The sequence below is a fragment of the Lytechinus variegatus genome, chromosome 10 (assembly GCF_018143015.1).
Source record: "Lytechinus variegatus isolate NC3 chromosome 10, Lvar_3.0, whole genome shotgun sequence".
Lineage (NCBI taxonomy): Eukaryota > Metazoa > Echinodermata > Echinoidea > Temnopleuroida > Toxopneustidae > Lytechinus > Lytechinus variegatus.
Genome location: NC_054749.1, coordinates 17,146,575 through 17,165,850, shown reverse-complemented (window position 1 = coordinate 17,165,850; position 19,276 = coordinate 17,146,575). Strand labels below are relative to the sequence as shown.

The following is a 19,276-nucleotide window of genomic DNA, read 5'->3' as shown; positions in this document are numbered from 1 at the left end:
CTGTAAATAGTCCGTTGACCCCCAATTTTTTTTCATATATCGATAGAGTATTAGTTGTAGATTTGATTTCATGTCACCATTATCCCTAAATTATATCATGACGTCATCAAAATGGCGCCAAAACTAAAAATTTCATTTTTTTCAAAAATGACGTCATCAAATTTATGCAAATTTGGTTGTAACTTCTCGAATATAGATCGTTTTTCGCCCAGATTTCGATATGTCGTAGATTAGAATGTACTCTTTCTCCTCAGTAAACATGAATTTTCGTTTTGAGAAACGCATCATTGCGTAAAACAGCGATGAAAAGAGGCATGTCATTTTTCCTCATTTTGCGTGTAATCTCTATGGGACATGACTTTTTCTCAAAACTAGAATCGACATTCCTCTATTTCGTGAGCCATATCTCCATTTTTTCTTGTCGGTTTTCCCTGAGCTTTTAGTATGTTGTAGCTGAGATCCTAAGCTTTCGGAAGTGTGCCCTCCATTTTTTGATCAGATGCCGGGATCATGCCCGTTTTTCACTTGCAAAATTGGTATTGTAATTCTCAAAATTGCTTACGTGTAATCTCTATGGGGAATATCGTAGCCCAATGGATAACGCATTTGACTTGCTTTCTCGAGGGCGGAGGTTCGAGTCCTGGGGTGAACAAGATGATTTTTTTTTCAATTTTTTTTTTCTTTTTGCCACCTCTTACATGATCCTTTATGATAATTAAAAGGCATAAAATTTAAAATTTAGCAAGATAAAAGAGATTATAATTACTTTTTTCATATCACATGTATTGTCATACATGAAAGAGACCCTTTTCACAGTGCTTTATCATCTCCCGTCTTTCACAAGTATTTCATCCATAATGAACATTCCATTGTCATCATGAAGATCATATTGATCTGCATGAACATGGTAATAGTGATCATGATGGCAATAATAAAGACAGACCACCTAATTCGTCCGCATGACGAATTAAATTCTAGTCTTATTTTTATTCTTTTTAATGGCAAGGTTTTTGTCGCCAAGTTATCTCAAAATAGACTTGATCAATTTCATTGAATTTCATGTCATTTATAGGATCTGTCATGGACACGTCAAAATAAGCTTTTCAAGGTCATCAGGTCATGATGACGTCATCTAGGCGCCATTTTGTAAAATCACATTATCAATGATATCTCCATTATCAATTATAAAAAATCAATCAAATTAACATCACATCAACTTCAGGTCAAGGGTCATCAGGTCATGTCATCAAAGGTCACCTTGAGGTCACGACGCGCGCGTCAAAATTTCAAATTGCTCAAAATCATTTTTTGACCAATGTAGAGTACGTTTCAGGTCATTTTAAGCATTTCAAAATTTTGCGCGCGCGCTTTCGCGCGTAACGCCTTAACGCAACGCAGAAACACCGTTTTTTTACATCTTTGCATTGATAATAAAATTCTGAACAATTTGATACCTTGATCAACCTTCTACGACTATTAATGACGAAATTAACACCCGTTAAAGTTTGCAGCACGTGTGCGCGCGAGCTCTCACTATAGGCCATATATGGGCAAAAACATGCCTATTGCAAATTCACTGTAGCTCTTTAAATAGTCCGTTGACCCCCCATTTTTTTTTCATATATCGATAGAGTATTAGTTGTAGATTTGATTTCATGTCACCATTGTCCCTCAATTTGATCATGACGTCATCAAAATGGCGCCTAAACTAAAAATTTCATTTTTTCAAAAATGACGTCATCAAATTTATACAAATTTGCTTGTAACTTCTCGAAAATAGATTGTTTTTCGCCCAAATTTCGATATGTTGTAGTTTAGAATGTATTCTTCCTCCTTAGTTACCATAAATTTTCATTTTGAGAATTGCATCATTGCGTAAAACAGCAATGAAAAGAGGCTTGTCATTTTTCTTCATTTTGCGTGTAATCTCTATGGGACATGACTTTTTCTCAAAACTAGATTCGACATTCCTCTATTTCGTGAGCCATATCTCCATTTTTTCTTGTCAGTTTTCTTTAAGCTTTTAATATGTTGTAGCTGAGATTCTAAGCTTTCGCAAGTGTGCCCTTCATTTTTTGATCAGATGCCGGGATCATGCCCGTATTTCACTTGCAAAATTGGACTTGTAATTCTCAAAATTGCTTACGTGTATTCTCTATGGGGAATATCGTGGCTTTGACTGCTTCTTAAAGGGCGCGGGTTCGAGTCCTGGGGTGAACAAGATGAATTTTTTTCTCTCTTTTTTTTTTCTTTTTGCCACTTCTTACATGATCCTTTATGATAATTAAAAGGCATAAAAGTTTAAATTTAGCAAGATAAAACAGATTATAATTACTTTTTTCATATCACATGTATTTTGCGTGTAATCTCTATGGGACATGACCTTTTCTCAAAACTAGATTCGACATTCCTCTATTTCGTGAGCTATATCTCCATTGTTTCTTGTCAGTTTTCCCTAAGCTTTTAGTATGTTGTAGCCGAGATTCTAAGCTTTCCAAAATGTGCCCTCCATTTTTTGATCAGATGCCGGGATCATGCCCGTATTTCGCTTGCAAAATTGGAATTGGAATTCTCAAATTTGCTTATGTGTATTCTCTATGGGGAATATCCTGGCTCAATGCATTTGACTTGCTTTCTCGGGGGCGCAGGTTCGAATCCTGGGGTAAACAAGATGATTTTTTTTCCATTTTTTTTCTTTTTACCATCTCGTACAAGATCCTTTATGATAATTTAAAGGTACGAAAGTTAAAATTTAGCAAGATAAAACAGATTATAATTACTTTTTTTCATATCACATGTATTGTCATACATCAAAGAGACCCTTTTGCAGTGCTTTATCATCTCCCGTCTTTCACAAGCATTCTATCCATAATCAACATTCAGTTGTCATCATGAAGATCACATTGATCTACATGAACATGGTAATAGTGATCATGATGGCAATAATAAAGACAGACCACCTAATTCGTCCGCATGACGAATTAAATTCTAGTTTTTTAATATGTAATGCTATCTGATTTTTTTAATGATTGTGTTGATTTTCCTAAGTACTATTTTGAAAGTTATGAATGAGAGCCATAATCACATGCTATATATTATTAAGAAACGTCCATTCTGATAACACTAATCTATCTACTGTATGTTAGATGCCTGATTTTAAGACTTATTTTGTCTTCTTTGGCTCCCCCACAATAATGTACATTCTTTGTATTATTGTTGAATATCCTACTCAGTTCACTTTCCTTTCCTTTTCAACTATGTTTGTTTCCTATTTTGTCCATATTTGTAATGTTTTTTTTATATTATAGTGAAAAAAATGATTTGATTTGATTATCAATTTTAAAAACTTCAGATTGCCCCAGGTGTGTGTAAAAACATTTTTCATCACTTGAATTTCAAGTGATAAAAGTGAAACATGTCAAAGGAACTGAAAATATATGGAAAGATAAATCAAAGAGAGAAACAGTCAGATCAAAGATGACAAACAAGAGCTGGGGAGCGTTTCATGAAAGGACTTGTCAGACATTTTATCCGACAAATCCTGTTTTATCCGAAAGTTACCATAGTAACAGTGCCTCTCAGCCAATCAGAATGAAGAAAAGATGTCAGATCTGGGGAGCGTTTCATCAACATTTTTGTCCGACAAGTTTTCAGATCTGATATCTTTTCTTCATTCTGATTGGCTGAGAGGCACTGTTACTATGGTAACTGTCGGATAAAACAGGATTTGTCGGATAAAACGTCTGACAAGTCCTTTCATAACACGCTCCCCAGACAACTTGTCGGACAAAAATGTTGATGAAACGCTCCCCAGGAGGTTAGATGAAGCATGATGAACAAAAGTGATAAATCAGTATCAGAGGTAAAACAGATGAACAAGGGCGTTCCCACTAAATAGGTTAATAAAATGCTATGAGAACATATAAATCATCTTAAACTAAATATGCATAGTAATGACTAGTAAACACATTCTAAGCCAACATTTGTGCCATATAATCTGAAGACAAAAAACTGGTACACCTATATCAAATATCTTTTCACATCAATTCTAACGACTCTGCATGTTCATGGTCTTATTTTTAATAAAATCACAATAAAAAGTACATGGTCCCATTGGAAATAGAGATAAAGAGTAATCAAACTAAATTTTATATTTCGACCAATAGGAAGTGCACTTTGGGCTTGCACTTGATTTTCTGATTGTGTTAAAGCCATCTCTTCCTGTCACTTGCCCCAGAAGTGGCAAATTTATGATGGTTCCTTTAAACAAGTGGAATGCCTCTGGCCGTCTCACCTGCATCATGCGGTTCAATATAGCAGCAGTGCTGACTTTGAATACTACTCTAACTCGCACAAGATGTTCAGTGATACATGGTTACTCTTATGTCCACTTCTTATGAACTAGACCAATAAACTTACAGAGATATGATGGTTATTCAACAAAAAAAACCAACATGGCCAAAGTTCACTGACCTTACATGACCTTTGACCTTGATCATGTGACCTGAAACTCGCACAGGATGTTCAGTGATACTTGATTACTCTTATGTACAAGTTTCATGAATCAGATCCATAAACTTTCAAAGTTATGATGGTAATTCAACAGATACATCCAATTCGGAGAAAGTTCATTGACCTTTGACCTTGGTCATGTGACCTGAAACGCGCACAGGATGTTCAGTGATACTTGATTACTCCAAGTTTAATGAACTAGACCAATAAACTTTCAAAGTTATGATGGTAATTCAACAGACACCCCCTATTCGGCCAAAGTTCATTGACCCTAAATGACCTTTGACCTTAATCATGAGACCTGAAACTTGCACAAAATGTTCAGTGATGCTTGATTACTATTATGTCCAAGTTTCATGAATCAGATCCATAAACTTTCAAAGTTATGATGGGAATTCAACAGATACCCGCAAATCGGCCAAAGTTCATTGACCTTTGACCTTGGTCATGTGACCTGAAACACGCACAGGATGTTCAGTGATACTTGATTACTCTAATGTCCAAGTTTAATGAACTAGACCAATAAACTTTCAAAGTTATGATGGTAATTCAACAGACACCCCCTATTCGGCCAAAGTTCATTGACCCTAAATGACCTTTGACCTTAATCATGAGACCTGAAACTTGCACAAAATGTTCAGTGATGCTTGATTACTATTATGTCCAAGTTTCATGAATCAGATCCATAAACTTTCAAAGTTATGATGGTAATTCAACAGACACCCCCAATTCGGCCAAAGTTCATTGACCCTAAATGACCTTTGACCTAAATAATGAGACCTGAAACTTGCACAAAATGTTCAGTGATGCTTGATTACTATTATGTCCAAGTTTCATGAATCAGATCCATAAACTTTCAAAGTTATGATGGGAATTCAACATATATCCCCAATTCGGCCAAAGTTCATTGACCCTAAATGACCTTTGACCTTGGTCATGTGACGTGAAACTCATGCAGGATGTTCAGTGATACTTGATTAACCTTATGTCCAAGTTTCATGAACTAGGTCCATATATTTTCTAAGTTATGATGACATTTCAAAAACTTAACCTGAGGTTAAGATTTCGATGTTGATTCCTCCAACATGGTCTAAGTTCATTGACCCTAAATGACCTTTGACCTTGGTCATGTGACATGAAACTCTGATAGGATGTTCAGTAATACTTGATTAACCTTATGGTCAAGTTTTATTAACTAGGTCCATATACTTTCTAAGTTATGATGTCATTTCAAAAACTTAACCTCAGGTTAAGATTTGATGTTGACGCCGCCGCCGTCGCCGTCGGAAAAGCGGCGCCTATAGTCTCACTCTGCTTCGCAGGTGAGACAAAAACCCTGCTATATTCTCTGAAGACTGAATATAAATAAACAATTCAAGAGTGAGCTGTACATTATTTAACAAAAAAAAACACAAACAAGTGGAATGCCTCTGGCCGTCTCACCTGCATCACACGGTTCAATATAGCAGCAGTGCTGACTTTGAAAACTACTCTAACTTGCACAAGATGTTCAGTGATACATGGTTACTCTTATGTCCACTTTTTATGAACTAGACCAATAAACTTACAGAGATATGATGGTTATTCAACAAACAAGTGGAATGCCTCTGGCCGTCTCACCTGCATCAATAGAGCAGCAGTATTGACTTTGAATACTACTCTTACCCGCACAAGATGTTCAGTGATACATGGTTACTCTTATGTCCACTTTTTATGAACTAGACCAATAAACTTACAGAGATATGATGGTTATTCAACAAAAAACCCCAACATGGCCAAAGTTCATTGACCTTACATGACCTGTGACCTTGATCATGTGACCTGAAACTCGCACAGGATGTTCAGTGATACTTGATTACTCTTATGTACAAGTTTCATGAATCAGATCCATAAACTTTCAAAGTTATGATGGTAATTCAACAGATACACCCAGTTCGGCCAAAGTTCACTGACCTTTGACCTTGGTCATGTGACCTGAAACACGCACAGGATGTTCAGAGATACTTGATTACTATAATGTCCAAGTTTAATGAACTAGACCAATAAACTTTCAAAGTTATGATGGTAATTCAACAGATACCCCAATTCGGCCAAAGTTCATTGACCCTAAATGACCTTTGACCTTGATCATGAGACCTGAAACTTGCACAAAATGTTCAGTGATGCTTGATTACTATTATGTCCAAGTTTCATGAATCAGATCCATAAACTTTCAAAGTTATGATGGGAATTCAACAGATATCCGCAATTCGGCCAAAGTTCATTGACCCTAAATGACCTTTGACCTTGGTCATGTGACGTGAAACTCATGCAGGATGTTCAGTGATACTTGATTAACCTTATGTCCAAGTTTCATGAACTAGGTCCATATATTTTCTAAGTTATGTTGACATTTCAAAAACTTAACCTCAGGTTAAGATTTCGATGTTGATCCCTCCAACATGGTCTAAGTTCATTGACCCTAAATGACCTTTGACCTTGGTCATGTGACATGAAACTCTAATAACATGTTCAGTAATACTTGATTAACCTTATGGCCAAGTTTTATTAACTAGGTCCATATACTTTCTAAGTTATGACGTCATTTCAAAAACTTAACCTCAGGTTAAGATTTGATGTTGACGCCGCCGCCGGAAAAGCGGCGCCTATAGTCTCACTCTGCTTCGCAGGTGAGACAAAAAAAAACCAACATGGCCAAAGTTCATTGGCCTTACATGACCTTTGACCTTGATCATGTGACTTGAAACTCGCACAGGATGCTCAGTGATACTTGATTACTCTAATGTACAAGTTTAACGAACTAGACCAATAAATTTTCAAAGTTATGATGGTAATTCAACAGATACCCCCATTCGGCCAAAGTTCATTGACCCTAAATGACCTTTGACCTTAATCATGAGACCTGAAACTTGCACAAAATGTTCAGTGATGCTTGATTACTATTATGTCCATGTTTCATGAATCAGATCCATAAACTTTCAAAGTTATGATGGGAATTCAACAGTACCCCCAATTCGGCCAAAGTGGCCGAAACTTTCAAACTTTCAAAGTTATGATGGGAATTCAACAGATATCCGCAAATCGGCCAAAGTTCATTGACCCTAAATGACCTTTGACCTTGGTCATGTGACGTGAAACTCGTGCAGGATGTTCAGTGATACTTGATCAACCTTATGTCCAAGTTTCATGAACTAGGTCCATATATTTTCTAAGTTATGATGACATTTCAAAAACTTAACCTCAGGTTAAGATTTCGATGTTGATCCCTCCAACATGGTCTAAGTTCATTGACCCTAAATTACCTTTGACCTTGGTCATGTGACATGAAACTCTAATAAGATGTTCAGTAATACTTGATTAACCTTATGGCCAAGTTTTATTAACTAGGTTCATATACTTTTTTTTAAGGTATGACGTCATTTCAAAAACTTAACCTCAGGTTAAGATTTGATGTTGACGCCGCCGCCGCCGCCGGAAAAGCGGCGCCTATAGTCTCACTCTGCTTCGCAGGTGAGACAAAAAAAAACCAACATGGCCAAAGTTCATTGGCCTTACATGACCTTTGACCTTGATCATGTGACTTGAAACTCGCACAGGATGCTCAGTGATACTTGATTACTCTAATGTACAAGTTTAACGAACTAGACCAATAAATTTTCAAAGTTATGATGGTAATTCAACAGATACCCCCATTCGGCCAAAGTTCATTGACCCTAAATGACCTTTGACCTTAATCATGAGACCTGAAACTTGCACAAAATGTTCAGTGATGCTTGATTACTATTATGTCCATGTTTCATGAATCAGATCCATAAACTTTCAAAGTTATGATGGGAATTCAACAGTACCTCCAATTCGGCCAAAGTGGCCGAAACTTTCAAACTTTCAAAGTTATGATGGGAATTCAACAGATATCCGCAAATCGGCCAAAGTTCATTGACCCTAAATGACCTTTGACCTTGGTCATGTGACGTGAAACTCATGCAGGATGTTCAGTGATACTTGATCAACCTTATGTCCAAGTTTCATGAACTAAGTCCATATATTTTCTAAGTTATGATGACATTTCAAAAACTTAACCTCAGGTTAAGATTTCGATGTTGATCCCTCCAACATGGTCTAAGTTCATTGACCCTAAATTACCTTTGACCTTGGTCATGTGACATGAAACTCTAATAAGATGTTCAGTAATACTTGATTAACCTTATGGCCAAGTTTTATTAACTAGGTTCATATACTTTTTAAGGTATGACGTCATTTCAAAAACTTAACCTCAGGTTAAGATTTGATGTTGACGCCGCCGCCGCCGGAAAAGCGGCGCCTATAGTCTCACTCTGCTTCGCAGGTGAGACAAAAAAAAACCAACATGGCCAAAGTTCATTGGCCTTACATGACCTTTGACCTTGATCATGTGACTTGAAACTCGCACAGGATGCTCAGTGATACTTGATTACTCTAATGTACAAGTTTAACGAACTAGACCAATAAATTTTCAAAGTTATGATGGTAATTCAACAGATACCCCCGATTCGGCCAAAGTTCATTGACCCTAAATGACCTTTGACCTTAATCATGAGACCTGAAACTTGCACAAAATGTTCAGTGATGCTTGATTACTATTATGTCCATGTTTCATGAATCAGATCCATAAACTTTCAAAGTTATGATGGGAATTCAACAGTACCCCCAATTCGGCCAAAGTGGCCGAAACTTTCAAACTTTCAAAGTTATGATGGGAATTCAACAGATATCCGCAAATCGGCCAAAGTTCATTGACCCTAAATGACCTTTGACCTTGGTCATGTGACGTGAAACTCATGCAGGATGTTCAGTGATACTTGATCAACCTTATGTCCAAGTTTCATGAACTAGGTCCATATATTTTCTAAGTTATGATGACATTTCAAAAACTTAACCTCAGGTTAAGATTTCGATGTTGATCCCTCCAACATGGTCTAAGTTCATTGACCCTAAATTACCTTTGACCTTGGTCATGTGACATGAAACTCTAATAAGATGTTCAGTAATACTTGATTAACCTTATGGCCAAGTTTTATTAACTAGGTTCATATACTTTTTAAGGTATGACGTCATTTCAAAAACTTAACCTCAGGTTAAGATTTGATGTTGACGCCGCCGCCGCCGGAAAAGCAGCGCCTATAGTCTCACTCTGCTTCGCAGGTGAGACAAAAAAAAACCAACATGGCCAAAGTTCATTGGCCTTACATGACCTTTGACCTTGATTATGTGACTTGAAACTCGCACAGGATGTTCAGTGATACTTGATTACTCTAATGTGGGACTAACAAGTTTAATGAACTAGACCAATAAATTTTCAAAGTTATGATGGTAATTCAACAGATACCCCCAATCGGCCAAAGTTCATTGACCCTAAATGACCTTTGACCTTAATCATGAGACCTGAAACTTGCACAAAATGTTCAGTGATGCTTGATTACTATTATGTCCATGTTTCATGAATCAGATCCATAAACTTTCAAAGTTATGATGGGAATTCAACAGATACCCCCAATTCGGCCAAAGTGGCCGAAACTTTCAAACTTTCAAAGTTATGATAGGAATTCAACAGATACCCCCAATTCGGCCAAAGTTCATTGACCCTAAATGACCTTTGACCTTGGTCATGTGACATAAAACTCACGCAGGATGTTCAGTGATAATTGATTAACCTTATGTCCAAGTTTCATGAACTAGGTCCATATATTTTCTAAGTTATGATGACATTTCAAAAACTTAACCTGAGGTTAAGATTTCGATGTTGATTCCTCCAACATGGTCTAAGTTCATTGACCCTAAATGACATTTGACCTTGGTGGTCATGTGACATGAAACTCTAATAGGATGTTCAGTAATACTTGATTAACCTTATGGCCAAGTTTCATGAACTAGGTCCATATACTTTCTAAGTTATGATGTAATTTCAAAAACTTAACCTCAGGTTAAGATTTGATGTTGACGCCGCCGCCGCCGTCAGAAAAGCGGCGCCTATAGTCTCACTCTGCTACGCAGGTGAGACAAAATCCTCACACACATTTTTAAAGACAAAGGGCGGAGTTGGATCAGCTCTAATAAAATTAAACGTTAATCATTATACAACAAAGATTCTTGTAAGTTGATTTGTGGAAAGCCATTCAATATTTGATCAACTTTATGTTGTATGCAAATTTTATTTTCCATCGCACGGGGACCATGCATTGTTTATTTTTCCATTGGAATCAAGCTCTCTCTCCCTCTGTGTGTACCACTGAGCATGTGTGTGTGTACATACGTGTACATTTTGTATGTGTGTGTTTGCACACATTGAAGTATAAAGCGCACTGTGCGCACTAAGGTTCATAAATTGAAGTGTGTCACAAAAGATTAAACAAGTGGAATGCCTCTGGCCGTCTCACCTGCATCACGCGGTTCAATATAGCAGCAGTGCTGACTTTGAATACTACTCTAACTCGCACAAGATGTTCAGTGATACATGGTTACTCTTATGTCCACTTTTTATGAACGAGACCAATAAACTTACAGAGATATGATGGTTATTCAACAAAAAACCCCAACATGGCCAAAGTTCATTGACCTTACATGACCTTTGACCTTGATCATGTGACCTGAAACTCGCACAGGATGTACAGTGATACTTGATTACTCTTATGTACAAGTTTCATGAATCAGATCCATAAACTTTCAAAGTTTTGATGGTAATTCAACAGATACACCCAATTCGGCCAAAGTTCATTGACCTTTGACCTTGGTCATGTGACCTGAAACGCGCACAGGATGTTCAGTGATATTTGATTACTCATATGTCCAAGTTTAATGAACTAGACTAATAAACTTTCAAAGTTATGATGGTAATTCTACAGATACCCCCGATTCAGCCAAAGTTCATTGACCCTAAATGACCTTTGACCTTAATCATGAGACCTGAAACTTGCACAAAATATTCAGTGATGCTTGATTACTATTATGTCCAAGTTTCATGAATCAGATCCATAAACTTTCAAAGTTATGATGGGAATTCAACAGATATCCCCAATTCGGCCAAAGTTCATTGACCCTAAATGACCTTTGACCTTGGTCATGTGACATGAAACTCATGCAGGATGTTCAGTGATACTTGATTAACCTTATGGCCAAGTTTCATGAACTAGAACCATATACTTTCTAAGTTATGATGTCATTTCAAAAACTTAACCTCAGGTTAAGATTTGATGTTGACGCCGCCGCCGCCGTCGGAAAAGCGGCGCCTATAGTCTCACTCTGCTTCGCAGGTGAGACAAAAATCAAATAATCTGCTTTCATACATGGGTAAAAATGGTCATGTTATAAAAGAAATTCAGTTGCCGTACTAAGACAAATATGTTTTAATTAGGTGGTCTGTCTATGACAGATCACCTATTGATTTCGTCAGAATTTTCTTTATTTCTTTCTTTCTTTATTTCTTTATTCTTGGCACCTATGTTTGTCGCCAACTTTTCTCGAAATTGGCTGAATCAATTTTGCTGATTTTTTCGTCATATATAGAATCTATCATAGAGACGGCAAACTAAGCTTTTCAAGGTCATATGGTGACGTCATCTACGCGCCATTTTGTAAAATTCTTCATTTGATCATATCTTCATTATCAATTATAAAAAATTAACAATATTTACATGACATTAACTTCATGTCAAGGGTCAAGTGTCAATGTCATCAAAAGTCATGTAGAGGTCATGAGGTAAAGGTAAAAAAGGTAAAAAAAGCGTCCAAATGACCTATAAAATTTTTTGGGTACGTTTCAGGTCATTTTAAGCATTTCAAAAATTTGCGCGCGCGCACATGCGCGCGCGTTTCCGCGCGTTACACCTTAACGCAACGCAGAAAAACCGTTTCTTTTAATATCATTGCATTGCTAATAAAATTCTGAGCAATTTGATACCTTGATCAACCTTCTACAACCATTAATATAGAAATTAACACCCATTAAAGTTTGCAGCACGTGTGCGCGCGAGCTCTCACTATAGGCCATATATGGGCAAAAACATGCCTATTGAAAATTTACTGTAGCTCTGTAAATAGTCCGTTGACCCCCATTTTTTTTCATATATCGATAGAGTATGAGTTGTAGATTTGATTTCATGTCATCAATATCCCTAAATTATATCATGACGTCATCAAAATGGCGCCTAAACTAAAAATTTCATTTTTTCAAAAATGACGTCATCAAATTTATGCAAATTTGGTTGTAACTTCTCGAATATAGATCGTTTTTCGCCCAGATTTTGATATGTTTTAGTTTAGAATGTACTCTTTCTCCTCAGTTAACATGAATATTCGTTTTGAGAAACGCATCATTGCGTAAAACAGCAATGAAAAGAGGCATGTCATTTTTCCTCATTTTGCGTGTAATCTCTATGGGACATGACTTTTTCTCAAAACTAGATTCGACATTCCTCTATTTCGTGAGCCATATCTCCACTTTTTCTTGTCGGGTTTCCCTGAGCTTTTAGTATGTTGTAGCTGAGATTCTTAGCTTTCGGAAGTGTGCCCTCCATTTTTTGATCAGATGCCGGGATCATGCCCGTATTTCGCTTGCAAAATTGGAATTGTAATTCTCAAATTTGCTTACGTGTAAAGTCTATGGGAAATATGCTAGCTCAATCGGTTAGGCTTTTTTTTTTTTTTTTTTTTTACTATCTTGCGCACCATCAATTATAACAATTCTAATAATTAATAGCTAAAATATTGCAAAATAAAACAGATTATAATTACTTTTTTTGCGTATTATATCTATCTAATCATATGCGTCCATCCGCTATCTGTTATAAATCTATCTATCCATATATATGTCTATCTGTCTATCTACCTACTCTGTATATGTATCTGTCTATCTATCTCTCTCTCTGTCTAATATAACATATTTATCTGTTTAGATATGTATATCTATCTATCGTTCTATATATCCATCAATCTATCTGCCTGTCTCTATCTTTCTATATGTATGTCTGTCTGGCTATCTATCTATATCAATCTATTTGTCTCTATCTATCTATCTATATATCTATCTATATGTCTGTCTATCTATGTTTTATTAATATAACCACCTATCATTTATCTCTCAATCGACAAGTTATCCATCCATCGCTCCATCCATCACTCCATCCATCTATATATATAATCATCTATCTTGTATGTATCTGTTTGAAGATGTATGTCTGACGATTGTCATCACCACATCAATAATCACATTTAGCAATGGTCAAAACTTATTCTTAGGATGTCTACGATCAAGATTATCAATGTATCTAAATGATTTATTTCATACATTAGCCGACACTGAATGACAAATCATGACAGACCACCTAATTCGTCCGCATGACGAATTAAATTCTCGTTCTATCTGCTGTTTTTTTCTTCTATTTTGTCAAAAATACAATCTAGAAGAGTCGATGTATAATTATAAACCAAATGATGCATGTTTTCATTCATCCACTCTCGTTGAGGTTGTGTTCAACCCATTGCACTCAGCCTAAGGGCTTCATGCAATGGAACGAGCAGAGCCTCAACTAGAGTGAGGATAGATTGTTTAATGAAATCATGTGCATGCATCATTTGTTTACCATTGCTATGGGCAAAATTTATCAGAAGTTCTCTATCACAAAAAATCTAATATCTACATTTATTTTGCTTTTGCTGAGACCGAAATATCTCATTTCTTGGTAGATGGCATGTTTAAGGAAAATAATTAATTTGAAATTCATGTTTTCTACCCATTCTCCAAGTGGGCAGTTGAAATCTCAAGGACAAATGCTAGATTTTAATTATGGGACTTCAACTTTTTCTTTTATTACTTTTATATTCTTAAGTACACTTTTTGAAAGAACCATTTTTGTTGGGTTTATGGTTCTTCTGCTAAGATACTGAATGACTTCGAAGAAATCACAAATTCATACATTTAATTTTAACATCGAATCTACCATTACCAACACATAAGAAATTATTTTAACATTCAAACATGTAGCTTACCAATGATTCTGTAAGGCCTCCTACACTAACAGTCAAACCAAGTAGAACATGATATTGGAATGTACGTAGTTTGAGGAGCTGAGTAACCTTGGCAAAACAGTCTGATGGTGCTGCCCAGTTCAGTTCTTTGATGTCTTCCCTAAAAAAGAAAGATGCATTCATTAGAATATTTATTTATTTATTGAACTTAATTCCAGGCAAAAGACAACAAGAATACATGTATGTACAAGAGAAAGAGATTACCACCGACTAGTGCCTGAGGATGACTAAAAAACAAGGCATAAGCAATTTTGTGTCTCGCCCACTTATGAAAATAACCAGAAATGTTGTGAGGGCATGCAACAGAATTGTATCAAGACTTCATTATGAAATAACTGGGATGAAATAACATTTGTCATAAGAGACTTGCATGTTAACTTTAATGCTGACCTAAAAATGAACTTTGACCATGATGTAACCTCCGAACACAATAACATGAAGGTCTCCTAATTACACCTACAACGTAAGTTTGGTTTAAAAGTGACTTACAGTTGAAGAGTTATGTGTCATTACACTGACCTCTAAATGACCTTTGACCTTACCATGTGACCTCTGATCTACATGCACAACCCAAGTTTAAGTAAGAAGTGACTTATGGTTGTGGAGTTATTTGTCATAAGAGAGTCTTGCAAGTAAACTTTGGTGTTGACCTGAAAAATGACCTTTGACCTTATGATGTGACCTCCGACTGCAGCATAACATGCAGGTCCCCTAAAGTACATCTACCATCTAAATTTTATTGAAAAGTGACTTACGGTTGCAGAGTTATATGTGTCATAAGAGAGTCTTGCATGTAAACTTTAACATTGACCTAAAAATTAACTTTGACCTTACCATTTGATCTCTGACTGCAGCATAACATGCAGGTCCAATAAGTACAAATGTACATCAACAACCAATGTTTGGGTGAAAAGTGACTTTTGGTTGCGGAGTTATGTGTCATAAGAGTCTTGCATGTAAACTTTAACACTGACCTGAAAATGACCTTTGACCTTACCATGTGACCTGCGACTAAAATACAAACAGTATGCAGTTCTCTATTCGCTGATGGATGATACCCATTATATGAAATGTTTATGGAATAGGGACATACTTGCAAAATGATCTGTAAATAGCCAAAATAGTCTTCAAAAAGCAAGAACTAGAAATTATGCTAATCTTAAGAGCAATTCTTCTCCTTCATACTGTCAAAATTTGAAGTTGTGTAGTTGAATAAAAGAAAATATACAAGAATGAGGAGTTTCTTTGACACCATTTTCGGAAGTTTCTATAAAATTGCACGCTGTGCACATCTCATGCCCTCAACGTTGCTTTCTCCTTATGTTTTAAGGCCTCTCTGAATGTCCTCTACTTTCAATTAAGAATGTGAGTGGTTTATAGTGGTCAATTTTGACAAGTTATACATCATTTCAAAGCTTAGGATGCGCATTTTCTAGTTAAATAAAAATCTCAATTTATTCAATGTTAGTTTGGGGATTGCTGGTTGCATATCTATATTCTTAAAATGTTCACCTGCCCCCACTACATACTGTTATTTGCCATTCACTCCACTTTCAGGCACCTCTTGTTATCCACATGGATAAAAAACATATTAAGCCATACAACATGACAATCACATAACACTTTAAAATTCAAAATCATGATGAAAATATATAACAAATGAAGCTGAAAAACATATTTAATGCTTTTGTTCCTGTGTATCTACACCTAAGCTCACGTACAACTAGACTTTAAATATGTTTATCTTCATCAGGAATAAAAATCCCTTCATTGAACAATGAGATAAAGGAGTGCGTGTTCAAAATAAAATAAACACATTTTCAAAGTAAAGTACATATTTTGCCTTGAATAATCCTAGCAATTTTCTGATCAAACATACACAGAGAGCCCATAACCCAGAATTCTCTCTAATATCACCCTTCTGTTTACATACTGGTACTTTAACAAAAGTGAGAAAAATCTTTTTTAAACATGAAGTATTAAAGAGGTACAATCCCATGGACTTTGAGTTTGTAATGGAAAATGGCTTTAATGTTTATAGCATGATTAAAGTTATAACTTGCAATTACAGCAATAAATTATGTTTTCTAACATCACTAACGATTGGCAAACATCATCACTAATGGTGGGCAAAGGCCCCATAATTTTATGGACATTTGGATTTAATAAATTTTTTTAGAGACAGATTGACATAATAAATCAGAGGATCATGCTGGTGAAGTGATATCCATATAAAAACAACCTTCACATAGACAGATCTTGCAGATTTAAGCCACTTTTTTATAGACTTGGATAACAGCAGAATGCAGAATAGATTTTGGTCAATGTTGGATACTAAATTGTGACTGAATGCAATTACATCAACTATTGTCAACTTCTGTCTTGACAAATCCACTGAAAACCAACAAAGATCTCTCTTGAGCATATATCTGCAAGGTGCATGGCCAGCAACAAGAAGTTCCATTTTCATTGGTAAGTAGATTATCGCTCTGATGAACAGAGAAAAAGGAAAAAGATACAATTCCTCATTGTACATTCCACAATGAACAGCAATAAGAAATAAAATTAGGATCCATTCAATACTGTATGTACAAAATATTTGATAGATCGGATATCGCATGGCTGAATATTCACATACGTGTATTTCACATTAATTTCAATGAGACAATGCTGCCTCTTTCATTAAGTTCAATGAAATGTCTGCCTCTTGAGCCATTTAAGAAGAGAACAGTTTGAAGCAGTATTTCCCCACTCTTTTTTTTTACATCATCATATATTCATGACCAAAAGACATTGAAGTTTTATTTTCATATCAGCCATTCCATGCAAAAAGACACCAAGAGCTGGTAAATGTAGTCATGAAGCTAGGCCATAAAGATCACAGCAATACATCCCTATTAGGGATGTTTTCCCTAAGCATCAATACCTCTGCTATACTCAAGCATTCCTAGCTACAAAATTTCTTCAATGAAGCGTTTCTATTTAACCTTTAAGCTTGTGGCAAGTCAGCAATTCTTGACCTGCCATCAATTAATGTGACACATAGCATCCCTGAATTCAATAATTTCACGAAAATAATTGAAAAATATGGACATGTACAGTCAATATCTAAGCTAAGTTCCATTAATTCAGCTACAACTTGGATAAATAAATTGACATTTTATTTTTTGATATTCCTTTATCATTAAATTGCAGATATCTATGGTACCAAGCGATTTGACTGAGCCAGACAACTTGCGCCTCATATCCCAGGTTCAAAGAAAGCTGTATTGACAATATGTATACCATGATGAAACTTATTACTGTGATTGCAATACTTCTTGTACATGGATACGAAGTTAAGGCAGTGCCTTTTTTAAAAGGGAAAACTGTAACCTTAAAGTTCATATATCCCTGTGAGAGTACAAAAGTGACATTACAGCTATCAAACAGACGACCATTTTATAGTTCAACGGATGGGCCACCACTGTCTTTACCTGAAAATCAGATTCAAAGATTCAGAGTTCAGAACATGACTGAAAATGGGAAATGTTTTCTGAATCTCACAATTACAGATCTCATGACAGATGATCAAGGGACGTATATTTTATTCATATACAAGGATGGCCAGGATCCAAATATCGATAGGGTTTTTCTAGAAGTAGCTCATCCTCCTGATAAGGCATCTTGTGTTGTGGGTGATGATAGGGGTGGAGACTATGTAGAAATAGACTGTGAAGCTAATGCTGGAACTATACCAGGAAAGATTGAATGCTTTCAAGATGGTGTTTGGAAGCCTCCTCTTATTGACCGCACTGTAAAAGGATTTTTATTGAAACAGACCATTCTTATCAGAAAATCACAGCCAGCATTTTGTTGTTCGTCAGCTTTGAATGTATATAAATCAAGATGTGAATGTGATGATTTTTCATTGTTTCAAGATGAATCCAGTGTTGTAGACCCATGTCCTACCACCCCAATAACAGTACAAGAATTAACAGCTTCTGGATACAGAACTACAGACAATGTACATGTAATTATTACAACACTTTTGAACTCTACCGACTACCCATTATCAACAGCGACAAACGAAATGAAAACAACCAAAGATGAAGAAATATCAATAATCATATATTCTACTTTATCAATAACTGTTTTCATATTATCATTAGCTATCATAATTATTGGCTGTAATTATTGTAAATTAAGGAAGAAGCATCATAATAGAAAAGTTAAGCCAAAGGATGTATCATCTACACATAACTCGCAAAAAGGGTTCAGAGATACTGCTGAAGGTTGTGTTACAGAGAAACTGAATCCAAATCAGGAATCACAAAAAATCACACCTAAACAGAGAAGTACCCTATTGTAATTAGTCCTCACAGAAATTCATTAGTACCAATCATTAGGACTTTTTCTTAACAAAAAAAAAAAATGTTATGTATACAGAGCAGAATCATCAATACTATGATCTTACCTTAATAAATAATAACGGTTATTTATATGCGCTATACACAAAAAGTATCACAGCGCTTACAATTGTCAGAAATAAAATATAAACATTAAGTAATGCTAAAGTATAGAATTATATACATTAAATTGCATCAACTATTGGTGTTCTCAACTGCGCCAGATGAGGCCTGATGGCATCTTGCTTGCTGCTTCGTTCACCAACACCTTAGATTGTCCATTGTTTTATTAAATCAAGTTCTGTCATGACTTGTAT

At 35.8% G+C, this 19,276-nt stretch overlaps 1 protein-coding gene across 1 annotated transcript in view; it reads right to left on the bottom strand.

The window, feature by feature from the left end:
• LOC121422383 (tubulin-specific chaperone D-like) overlaps positions 1 to 19,276 on the bottom strand; it is a 71,880-nt gene that overhangs the window by 11,985 nt on the left and 40,619 nt on the right. Inside the window, exon 28 of the mRNA XM_041617389.1 lies at positions 14,533 to 14,671. Within this exon, the coding sequence (XP_041473323.1) occupies positions 14,533 to 14,671 (139 nt within the window). The remainder of the gene's footprint in view (positions 1 to 14,532; positions 14,672 to 19,276) is intronic.